General features: G+C 36.5%; 1 protein-coding gene across 2 annotated transcripts in view; it reads left to right on the plus strand.

The window, feature by feature from the left end:
• Window positions 1–12599, plus strand: part of Flt1 (fms related receptor tyrosine kinase 1) — a 173868-nt gene that overhangs the window by 56526 nt on the left and 104743 nt on the right. For both annotated transcript variants that reach the window (XM_071611579.1, XM_027928878.2), the window contains exons 5-10: window positions 41–203; window positions 307–443; window positions 2912–3086; window positions 4083–4200; window positions 6280–6449; window positions 7075–7234. In XM_071611579.1, coding sequence (XP_071467680.1) covers window positions 41–203; window positions 307–443; window positions 2912–3086; window positions 4083–4200; window positions 6280–6449; window positions 7075–7234 — 923 coding nt within the window. The remainder of the gene's footprint in view (window positions 1–40; window positions 204–306; window positions 444–2911; window positions 3087–4082; window positions 4201–6279; window positions 6450–7074; window positions 7235–12599) is intronic.

Raw genomic sequence — 12599 nt, forward strand, 5'->3', positions numbered from 1 at the left:
CCAATGTGATTTTTTTTTAAGCATGTTTCTTCCTTTTCAGTTTCCATTTGATACTCTGATCCCTGATGGAAAAAGAATAACTTGGGACAGTAGGAAGGGCTTTATAATATCAAATGCAACATACAGAGAAATAGGGCTTCTGACCTGTGAAGCAACAGTCAATGGACATATGTATAAAACAAACTATCTCACACATCGGCAAAGTAAGTGATGCTCCAGGGGCATGAAACGTGAGCCAGAATGTTCTGTGGCTTCTCTGTCTAATGAAATCTTGATTTTTTAAAAACCTGTCTCTTCTGCTTTCAGCCAATACAATCACAGATGTCCAAATAAGCACACCAAGCCCAGTGAAATTACTTAGTGGTCACACCCTCACCCTCAACTGTACTGCTACCACTGCACTGAACACAAGAGTTCAAATGACCTGGAGTTACCCTGATAAAGTGAGTAACCCATTTCTTTATTTCTTCTACTGCACACTATTCATTTTTACCAAGTAAAACCCTACTGGGTTTTTGAGGTGAGAAAATTCTGACTCCTGTGGCAGTTGTTGGTCAATAAAGAAGCTTTGAGCTTGGACTGGGTGCTTTCCTTGCCTGGCATTCATCAGTGTGTTGTGCATAGATACTGTCTTTTGATGTCTAGGGGTTTGTTTTGAAGTGTGTTGGGTGCTGTTCCTATTGCATGATTCTGGGTGGAAAAGGGGATTGTTTTGTCCCTGGAAACAATTCTTTAGGATTTAAAGATGAGAGAGGAATTTATCACTAAATGCCAGGCAGGGACTGTCTTTTGTAATGACAACAACAACTTTCTGGAGGCTGTTTTTGTCAGCACATTCATTTAAGGTACTGGCAGACATTCAGGCACCTGATTACAGCATGTTTGGAAAAGATACTACAACCCAGTCATCCAATATTCCATTTGTTAAGTGTCAAAGGAGCAATTCTGTCCTTCAGAAAAATGAGAAGAACGAAGCTTGAGCCTGGATCCCTTATTCAAATATAATATCCTTTCAGATAGCAATTCTTTAAAAAAAAATGTGTAGATGGAAAAAGATGATAAACTGTTCAGAGAATTCTGACAGTAGTTTCCAGCCCCCAAACTGCGTATGACTTATGTGGCATATCCCAAGTATGATCATTTCTTATGTCATTCAGATTACCCAATCACAAAGCTAATTTATGATAAATTATGTATAAAAGATTAATGCATCATCCCCAAGCGATTGTTGTTTCCCATAAATATTTCTTGCCATGGAAATGGAATCATTCAGCATCAAGATGCAATAAGCACCCTATAGGGATACAGGGACTTAGGAGTCATAAACTATTTTCTAGAAAATAATATTGTTTCATTTAAATTAAAATACTATGACTTGTAGCAAGATTTTATGGGTTTTGATAAAAATCAAATATTCTCAATAAATGCCAAGAGGGAAGAAACTTTTTTATCTTGGTAGTGTTGCTGATTTAATTTAAGAGTATTGATAGTACTTCCATTGAATGCCAGAAATCTAAAATGGTATTGTCCAATGGAATTTTCTGTGGTGGAAATATATTATACCTATGCTGACCAATAAAGTAACCACTAGCCACATATGACTAATGAATACTTACAGTGTGGCTAGGTGAACTTAAGAAGTGAATTTTAATTTTTATTAATTTTAATTTAAATAGCCATGTGTGACTGGTGGCTGCAGTACTGGACAAAGCAATTCCAAAACACAGGATGAACTGTTCTCCAAGGCAGAAACAATACCAATGTTATTCAAACTTGGAAAGAAAAGAATTCTCAAGCAAGCAGTAAAGCCTATGCAAACAGGCTGCAGCAGAGACTCCTCAGACTGTTAGGTTAGGAGACTAACTACTGACCTTTGATAGTGGTGACTGACTTTTCTCTCTGGTTACTACTGAGAATAAAGAAAATGGCCTGAACATGTCTGTGCCAACAGACATGAAATAAAAAGGCAGGTGAGTCGAAGTTTATTAAACAAGGCAAAGAGAAATGCTAGGCTCAAGATCCAAAGATCAGTCTGATTGGTTTTCAAAGTCTTTTTTTCCATGACCCACCCCAACCCCTACAGGAAAATGTTGATAAGAGGAAATTATATATTATGTATTTGAAAATGAAAAGGAGAAGTGATCTTGTCTTCTCAAAACAGTGAGCAGGTCATTGCCACCAGTTTAGACTACTGTGCCTCAAGGGCTTCTTTTGGTCTTCCCTGAGATAAATGTGGGACAACACCCTCCAAATGCTGGCCAAACTTGCTTGTCCCAGTTCCATTTGCCAAGATTTTGCAGGAATTGGCAAGCAATTCTCACGAAGTGAAATAATGAAACAAGGAGTATTTTACCTTAGTAAAATACTATGTAGAACTTAGTTCTTTTCATTTCCAGTAGTAGCAAAGGAAACTTATGTAGTGATTTATTAAGAGAAACACTGTCATTAAGCCAGGTACTAAAGATAATTATTGCTCACATCTGTATGTTCCAGAGAACAGGTTACTGTTTAGAGAGGTATGTGTCCTGGAGTAAAAATACTAGATTTGTGCTCAAAAGTTCTGAGTTTCTGGCATACTTTAGCCAATGTCTCTGTGGTTTCAGTTTCTTCATGGGTAAAAGAGGCAATGATTCTGCCCATGTCACAGGGGTTGTATAAAATAACTGAGATGATACATGTGAAAGTCAATTTGAAAAATTTAAGTGCCAAATGAAGGCTGGTATGCTACATAATTGAAACACATCTAGACAGATGTAGTTTCCAAACATCTTGCTCTAGGTGGATATGGTATCCTTCTCAGAAGAAAAAAGAAGCGCCTGTCAAAATAATGAACTGGGAACTGTCAAAATGCTATTACTTTAAGCATGAACAGTTACTACATATACCTTTGTTATATGTTTTCTTTCTATAGACAACTAAGAGAGCTTCTGTAAGGCAACGAATTGACCAAAGCAATTCCCATGCAAATGTGTTCTACAGTGTTCTTATTATTCACAAAGTGCAAAACAAAGACAAAGGACTTTATACTTGTCATGTGAAGAGTGGACCATCATTCAAATCTGTTAACACCTCAGTGCATATATTTGGTAAGCAATAATTCAGCATTGCCAACTCAAGTTATGCTTTCTAATCATTGTGGACTTCGAGTTCTTTAAAGGAATAAACGTTCTTTTGGCTAAGTGTCACAGTACCACAAATGAATACAACTTTGCCACAGTTTCTTCCACCCCACTGCCAAAAAGCAAATCACATTAAGTGCTCTTTAAATTTAATAATTTTGAATTGGACAAAGATTCTTTTCTTTAGAAACTCATAATAGTTAATACCCAGATCATAAAATATTTATGAAATTCTTCATTTAGTGTTCCATATAAACAAAACAGGAAATGGTCAGCTTTACATTTCTTATCTGGGAAAATTTTCTCAAGTACTTCCATGAAATAAGGAATTAAAGGAGAAGGCACTGTGATCTTGTCTTCTCAAAGCAGTGAGGCTTGATACATTTTTTGATAAATAAACATTAGGCTTGATACATTTTTTAGAATTAGTGCTATTTTATCCCTGGTTTTATTATCATGAAATCCTAAATTTGTTGCTTAATTCCACTATGAAAATTCTGTAGAGAAAGTGCTTAAAAACCAATTTCCATCCATTGTTGAAAAGGAAAACAGTGCGAAGAACAAAAACTATGGAACAATTCTATCAAAAGCCATTTATATCCTTTTGGCTTTCTCGGTTATTTTAAAGGCCAAAGAAACTTTCTCCCATCTAACTCATATTTGCTGATTAGATTTTTTTTAGAAATATTGCCCACTTTTTTGTTACTATGATGCAGATGTTTCAGATGTTTCCTGTCGCTCTGACACTGTTTTATGTCTATAGGATTTTCCACCGTTTCATTTGAAAGTATTTCATCAACTAAGGTGCTTTTAACATAGTTTATTCATTGAGCAACCACTGGGTTCACTGATTGGTGCCATCATAACTCAGCTCTCTTTAGCTTTTTATTGACTGCACCCTCCCTTAATATTCAGGAAGGTTTTTATTACTTTCTAATGTACTTATCACTTCTCCTTTCCAAGAAAAAGCGTTCATCATTGTGAAACATCGGAAACAACAGGTGCATGAAACCATAGCAGGCAAGCGGTCCTACAGGCTCTCCATGAAAGTGAAGGCATTTCCCTCACCAGAAGTTGTATGGTAGGACCATAACCATTTTCATATCAGTTTAAGACATATTTTGCAAGTAAGAAGATTCAAAAGCCCAATAACTTAAATTCCTGAAAGAAGTATCCAGAGAAAATTCTTGGGCAATGCTGGAGAGTAGAAGCTGTGTTGACTTGTGGGTGGTGGAGGGGTGGAGGACTGAAGGGGAGGGAAGAAATGCATCACGATGAAACAGGAGATGGGGGCGGGGTTATTCTCATTTCAGCTGAGATAGTCCCTCACTGACACCAAATTTCTTCATCTCGAACCTTCCTGTGATGTCAACACTCTTTGAATGGGATGTGTTGGGCAACAACTAGGAAGCATCTTGAATGTGTAACATGCTCTATTAACTCTGAAGAAGTGGGCCCTTGTAATGAGGATGCTGAAAATAATTCTTTTATATACAGCTGGGTTGAAAGTACCAGTCTTGTTTTAGAATTAAAACAAACATTAATAGAGACAAGACATTCATTTGCAGGAGTGAGCAAATGGATTTACTTTGAAAGTTGCATATTCAGAAGTTACTTAAACAGTTTTTTGTTGTTGTTAATAATCCTAGTACAACACTTGTTATAAAACAGTGTGATCTATTTATAATCTGCATTTTTGGTAAATTACTTTTAAACACTAATATATTTGGTTTGTCATTACACTTTAAACAAAGGGTAAGGTATAAAGCTGATTAGGATAACAATCCATGCAATATAGAAATGGTAGCATTTTGGAATTTCCTCAACCAGAGCTAAATTACTTGGCTTTCAATATCACAGGAGTGATATATTTGTTTTCTATTTCCTTGAATATTTCATAGGGAATTAAAAAAAAAACTTTGTGTTATTTTTCTATTGCAATGGCATGAATACATAACTTTTTTGTTGTTTCATAATATCTTAAAAGGGTTAACAGTTAATCATTAAATTTTCTAGTAATTTAGAGACCAGAAGATACACCAATGCCTGAGTGTCACCTTATCTGTTCGTGCTAACTTTTTCAGTAACTAAGTAGCAAGGGCCTAAAAATAGTTCAACCCATCTTCAAAAGTACCAACCTAATGATTAGAAATAAAGCAATTCTAAAATGACCCTATAATCACAAAGTATAACTGTCATTTTAATTGCTTTGGAACTGAGCCCCACCAATAATGGGGATTTGTTTGCAAGACTGTGTAATACCAGCATGATTATAAACTGATACCATTTCCAATATTATATCTTTTTTACAGAACACAATAAACTCCTCACAGATTAAAAATGCCCACTTAAAGAACTATGCATTTAAATGAAATCCCAAAATTTTAGAGTTTTTAAAAGGGATCTCTGAAAATCACTAGAAAATCTGAAGACACTAGGCTCAACCTCTGGTCTTACAGTGTATAGTTTGCAGCAGAGCCAGGCCTGCATCCAGACCTCCTGACTTACGTCTCTACATGTAACTAGATGACATCAAGTCATTGATTCTATATTTAAAATGTTTTAAAATTCCTTTTAAGTTTATAGTTTGTTTGTTTTGTGTCTTAATAGTTCTTCCTCAGGGGAAAATACCTTGATTTCACTATAGTTTTGCTATGAAAGGGACAACTGGTGTGCCCATTTATATAGCTAATAAGAACTCCACATGAGATCACAATAGGAACGTCTATTTTTATTTTTATCTGGAGAAGTGATCTAGTTGATCTAACTTACAATGGCTCTTGTACTACTCATGGAACCTTAAGGAAAACTCTGAAAAACAAAAGCTCTGAAAAACATCTCAGATGGAATCAGAGCCTGTACCTCTGTGTTAATACTTAAATTCAAGATGGCCACCAGCATCCCTGTGGGTTCATTAAGCCACCACTTTTCTTTCTACCTTGGTTCACTTTTTGCTCTTTGCCAATCCATATCAAGTAGTACCCAATCTATAAACAATACCTGCCTTTACTGCAATGTTGGTGAATAAATTTTTAGACCAATGTTGATAAGTCAAGGCTTGAAACTGACCAACTTGAGCTTATATACTGAAATGGCCATATTATCAAAGTGATATCAGAGAGGCATATGAAGTGACTTACTGATCATGTTTTAACCACAGGCTAAAAGATGGGTCACCTGCAACGGAGATATCTGCTCGCTATTTGGTTCATGGCTATTCTTTAATTATCAAAGACGTAACTGCAGAGGATGCAGGGGATTATACAATCTTGCTGGGCATAAGGCAGTCAAATGTGTTTAAAAACCTCACTGCCACTCTAATTGTAAATGGTAAGTTTACAGTTTGTACATTCTTTGGGTCCTGATAAGGGGAAAATTAATGAAGATTTATCCAATTCAAAAGTCATTATAATAATGCCAAAAAAACTTAAAATTTAATTAATTTTTGCAGTATATGGGGTTGAACCCAGGGCCTTGCACAAACTAGGCAAGAGCTCTACTGCTGAGCTAAATTCCCAGCCCTTTACATTTTATTTTTAGATAGGGTTTCAGTAAGTTGCCCAGCTTGGCCCTAGAACTTGCAATCCTCCTGCCTCAGCCTCCCAAGTAGCTGGGACTACAGGTGTGCAACACTGCACCTGGCTCAAATTTTTAAATAGTTGTTTTAAAAAACACTTCTGTACCTCTCAATTATTTCTTGTTTGCTTATCTTCCATAGGCAACATGATTTTTATAACTATAATCATAGTGTATATACCTTAGAATCAAATTATTAATGTTCTCAAACTACTTCCACTTTTTAAAAATAGACGTTTTCTTGACAGATATGAGGGCTTGTAATGTTTTTGTTTCCCTGATGTTAAAACCAGTGAGACTGCAGTCCCTTATGTAAGGTCCAGAAGAAAGTCATCAGAACAGTTCTTGACTTCTGTCCTTTTCTTCATCTCCTTTCCAGTGAAACCCCAGATTTACGAAAAGGCAGTGTCATCATTTCCAGACCCAACTCTCTACCCACTGGGCAGCAGACAAATCCTGACTTGTACCGCGTATGGAATCCCTCAACCTGTAATCACATGGTCCTGGAGCCCCTGTAACCATAATCATTCCAAAGCAAGGTAGGGACAGTTCATTTCTTAACTAGCTTTTAAATACTTTTTGCCACCTCAAATTAAGGTTAATGGATACAGTTAGGAGTTTACAGAGGAAACGTGCAGTGTATTTAAGGCAAAGGCTCTCCTTGCCTTGGAAACAGGTAGGCAAGAGCTACTCCTCTTCCTTACTTTAAGTAGTTGATTTTATGTGGTGTTAGGGATGGAACTCAGGCCTCAGGCATGCTAGGCAAACTCCCTACCACTGAGCTACACCTCCAGCCTTCTCTTTCCTACTAAACATACCTCAGCACTGGTTCATTCTTACACACGTTTCTCTAGAGTGTATAGTTAAGGAACACAGGGATATAACTAAGGTCACTTATGAGCTGTCATTTGCTCAAGTTAGAACCTCAGCCCTCTTGTTTCCCAGCTGAGGATCCCCAGACATCAGCTACCCCACTGTGTCAGTTATACTGGTCTTCCCACTTTTCATTTTATCTTCATTGGACACCATTCAAGATCTTTCCAACACTGATGATCAACTGTTTCTTACTTTGGAACTTCAGTCATGCTTTTCCATCTATCTGAAATGTACCTCTACCCACTGTCTGCCTCATAAGAAGTCCTTCTTTATCAAACCCCAAGGCTCAGCTCTTATATCACCTTCTCTGTGAACCCACCCAACTGCCTCATTTCTCCCTGAACAGTATGAAAAGCACTTTATTCACACCATTGCAAAATCAACTGATATGCACATGTTTCTCTTCCTCTGAGCTATGAATTAACTGCCCTGTATCTTTAGGGAGTGTCTGATACACAGTAGATGCTCAATGTGTATCTGCTGAATGAATACACCCCTACCCTCTGTGGACGAGCAGCATTTCCTTGCATCCTGTTGATGACTGAACCCCGTTTGCTTTTTCCCATTTTTGTTTAGTCTGAAGGGATGATACCAATGATATAGTTCATGAGCGTTCATTTGAAAAACAGGAATAGAATTGATAGGTGCAACAATAAGGTATTATTGAAACTGCCCAAGAATTATCATTATGCCAAAATATTTTCTTTATTGCTTTTAACTCCACTTGCAGAGTGGGAAGACTGCTGTTTTAAAAAGAAAATTAGCTTGATAAAAAGTAAACTAGGCATAATTTTAGCATAAACAGATAGAAGAGGCTATTTAACTTTCTAGATTCTTCCCGCAACTCCCAACTCTTCATTTTGTGTCTTAATCCTTTGTTTAGGGCGTAGCAATAGTGGAAAATTACTGGTGAGTTATGGAATTCCTGAGAAGTAGCTATTTCCACACATATCTGATTTCTCATTTGAGTGTCATTTTCTAAAAAGAGAAGTATAGAGAACTTGAAAGTCTTTAATACCCTCTTTACCACTATAGATATTTCACTCAAAATACAGTGAGATCTGATAAGACCTTGTATTATTTTGCTAAGTGAAGGTAGGAACCCCTATTTATAGACTCTTTCTCATAATGCTTTGATATATGTGCTGACCTAACATGCAAATACATTTAAAATAACTAAAAACTTGACGTTAATAGGATAAAAGTGTATAGTTGAATTTTTATGGAATAACAGTCTTTTATAGATATTTTAATTTTTTGTTTTAGAATTGAAAATTTAAATTTAATATCAACTGAATTTTAGTTGCAACTATTAAAAAATAACAAGGAGTGACATAAGTAATTTGAGGTTGCATGATGCTGATAAATTATGATTTGGAGAATGATAGGAGCTGAAGTAAAACTTTGTGAAAATTAGCACTCTTTTTAATTTCTTTGTGGTATATGGGATTTTTCCTCCTGTTTCATGGAATACTACTCACCAAGGCCTGAGAAGACATCTTATTCCTTTTAGAATTCTTCCAAGACTCAGAGCATAGCCTTAAATATTTGTTGGGCATTTGAATTATTCTATTAAAATCATTCACTTTTTGCTACTCACAGGACAGATCAGAAATGAAACCTTTAAGTGTTTTCATGCTGGAGATAATTCATTTCTTCAATATGTTGTTGTTTCAAATTATCTGCCAAAACTGTGCACATCCAGAAGCAGCTTTTATTCTTTAGTGAGTGTATACCAATGGAACAGCTTACCTGCACAGGCCCAGGTTTGGTGCTGGGTGGTCAAATTAGTGTACTTAGAAATATTTCTGAAATGTATACAAGATCATTGTACCCTAGGAAACTAATAAAACAACTCTATTTCACCCTGTCAGAAAGATAAAAACTAACATTTATAGATAAATGAAGCCCTCTTTAATTACTAAAATTTCTCAACTATGTCTTTATATAAATGTTTTTATATACTAGATTAACTTAGGAATTTTCATTACTGACATAAAAAAGGAATGTTCTGTAACACTTTTGAGTTGTATAGTAATATATCTGCATAGTGATACATATGGTTGATCTTCAAAGGAGATTGAGCAACTAATGCTTATACATTGCTCATAAATATGTAGACTGATTCTTAGTGTTAAAATTTGAGAGTCAACCAGGTGTAGTGGCACACACCTGTAACCTCAGTAACTCAGGAGGCTGAGGCAGGAGGATTACAAAGTTGAGGCCAGCCTCAGCAACTCAGCAAAGCCCTAAACAACTTATAGAGATCCTGTCTCAAAATTAAAAAAAAAAAAAGGGGGGGGGCTAGGGATGTGGTTCAGTGCTAAAAGTCCTCTGGGTTCAATCCCCAGTACCAATAAATTAATCAATAAATTAACTTGAGACTCCAGTTAAAGGGCAACTCTATATATTGCCACAGGTTTTTTGTTCTTATTTAGTTGGTTTTCTTAGTACTAGGGATTGAACCCAGGGATTGATGCATGCTAGGCAAATGCTAGGCAAGTGCTCTACCATTGAACTCTATCCCCATCCCTATTTTTTTTTTTTTAACTTTGAGACAGGGTCTTACTAAATTGCCCAGGCTGGATTTGAACTCATCCTCCTCCTCCTATTTCAGCCTCCCAAATAGCTGGGATTATAGGCAGGTACCACAGTACCCATAGCAGTATAATTTTTGAGGACACATTATATTTATTTTAAATAGCCCAAAATTAATTGACTTAACATGGTCAGCTACTTTACGTATTTAGGTTTAAAAAAAAAGGACCAAATTTAGATTATCTTTCCTGGAGTCTGATAAATATGTAAATGTATTTAAAATTATCAGAACTATTGCTCAACTAGAAATTTCCTCCTTTTTAAAAAGAAGTAGTAAAATATTTTATGTAAATGACTTGTTTTAATGAAGTAATACTGTGGTTTTGCCTACAATTCATTCTTACACAATATGTATAAGAAGCTATGATGTGGTGTTGCTTGGTAGAGTGACTATAGATAACAATTATGTACTGAATATCTCATCAGAAAGGATATTGAAAGTTTTCCCCATGAAATGATAAGTTATTGAGGAGACAGGTATGCTTATCCTGATTTAAACATTCCACAATGCACACATATTTCAAAACATCATATAGTATGCCAGTGTTATATATAATTTATAGATTTTTATGTATCAAGTTTTCAAAAGCCATTAGGAATAAAAGGGAGAAAAAGATGGTTATTTTAAATTCACATAGCTAACGAACCAAGAAGAAATAAACTGTACTCTTTCTGTGATTTTTACGTTTCTGTGTATTTGGGTGTTAAGTTGGTAAGAGAACTAGGAAATTTCTTTTAAATGTTTACTGATATTAAAATAGGTTACCAAGACTGAATGAGGAGTTTGGGGATTTTTCTCATCTTAACAATTGGTAGAGAGCTCTAAATAAATCTGCTAAACCTGTTCCATGTTTATCATCCACAATGATGTTGAGTTTCTAGTAGCTCTCACATGTCTAATTCACAGCTTCTGCTCATATAAAATAATTAAACACTTCACAGAGAGAATATGAGGATAAAATGAGATGAAATAAGTGGGAAAATACACAGTGCTGTGGAAATGCAAGGTTGTACTGATTGCTACCATTGAGGGGAGTACATTTCTCTAAGACCCAAGATTTCTAAGTAACTTGGAAGGAAATTTCTGCCTGCTATGGAATTTCTTATGACAGTGAGAAACTATACCAAATATTTCTGAGAAATGAACAGAAATTGTGGAAGATAATATGCACTCTTTCTCAGCTTTGAAAATGGAAATCTAGTAGGTCTGAGGGGGAAAGGCCATAGAATTCTGGAAAATATAACTTAGGACTTTTTCAGAATTAGATAAAATTAAGGAACTATAAAAAAGTTAGGCAAAAGTAACAGGAAGAATAAATTGAAGGATGCAAAGGGAGAATGAAGTAACTCTCCCAGGTCACATGGCCTACCCCATTCATTAGTTTCCCAGTCATGGGAGGAAGTGATTCTGCCCTGCATAATGGCTAAGGCTGGGGTGGGGTAGAATGGGCCTGTGGAATAGCTGCCACCAGTTCAGCCAGCCCACATTTGATTTCTGGAACTTCACATATCCCCTGCATTTTGAAGAAACAAGTAAGACTACTAAGCTTCTGGGGGGGTGGGGTGCTGGGGTTGTGGCTCAGTGGTAGAGCGCTTGCCTAGCCACGTGAAGCACTAGGCTCGATCCACATAAAAATAAGTAAAAGGTATTGTGTCCATCTACACCTGAAAAATTAAAAAAAGATTGCAAAAAATTAAAAAAAGGGAAAGGAGGTTATTAGTCTCTAAGGGAACTAGAGACAATGTAGGATTGGAGGATAGGGGAAGATATAGAAAGGGCAGACTTGGCATCATTTGTTTATACTCTAGTTTACCAGTTCTGGTTTTCTTAGGAAGAATCTAAGAGGCTGAAAGACTGCTTTTATTCTTGTATGTCAAGGAAACCCTCAGATAAATGACTAGAGGCTTCTGAGACTGAACAGGTCTTTGAGCTCACTTTCATCTAGTCATAGGATAAGGAGTAGTCTTCTGCTGGGTCATCTTACTGGCACTCTCCATTAGCTTAGGTCACCTCCCCATTAATGTCCAGAGCTACTGGTTGTTTCTGAATTGTCTTGTCACAGTTTTTAAACTAAGGCTTAAGTCGGTGTGATGGCCATACCTGTAATCCCAGGGACTCAGGCAGCAGGGGCAGGAGGATCTCAAATTCAAGGCCAGACTGGGTAACTCAGAACCTGCCTCAAAATAAAAAAGGCTTGATGTGTTGGGCATGGTGGCACATGCCTGTAATCCCAGCAATATGGCCCTAAGTACTTGGCGAGACCCTGTCTCAAAATAAAATATAAAGAGATGGGCATGTGGCTCAGTGGTTAAGTGCCCCTTGGTTAAATTCCAGCTACACCGCCCCCCCCAAAAAAGGCTGAATGTACTCCTGGGTTCAATCTCTGGTACCATACACCAAAAAAATTAATAATATAAAACTAAGGCTTG

Source organism: Marmota flaviventris, chromosome 4, assembly GCF_047511675.1.
Source record: "Marmota flaviventris isolate mMarFla1 chromosome 4, mMarFla1.hap1, whole genome shotgun sequence".
NCBI classification, from domain to species: domain Eukaryota; kingdom Metazoa; phylum Chordata; class Mammalia; order Rodentia; family Sciuridae; genus Marmota; species Marmota flaviventris.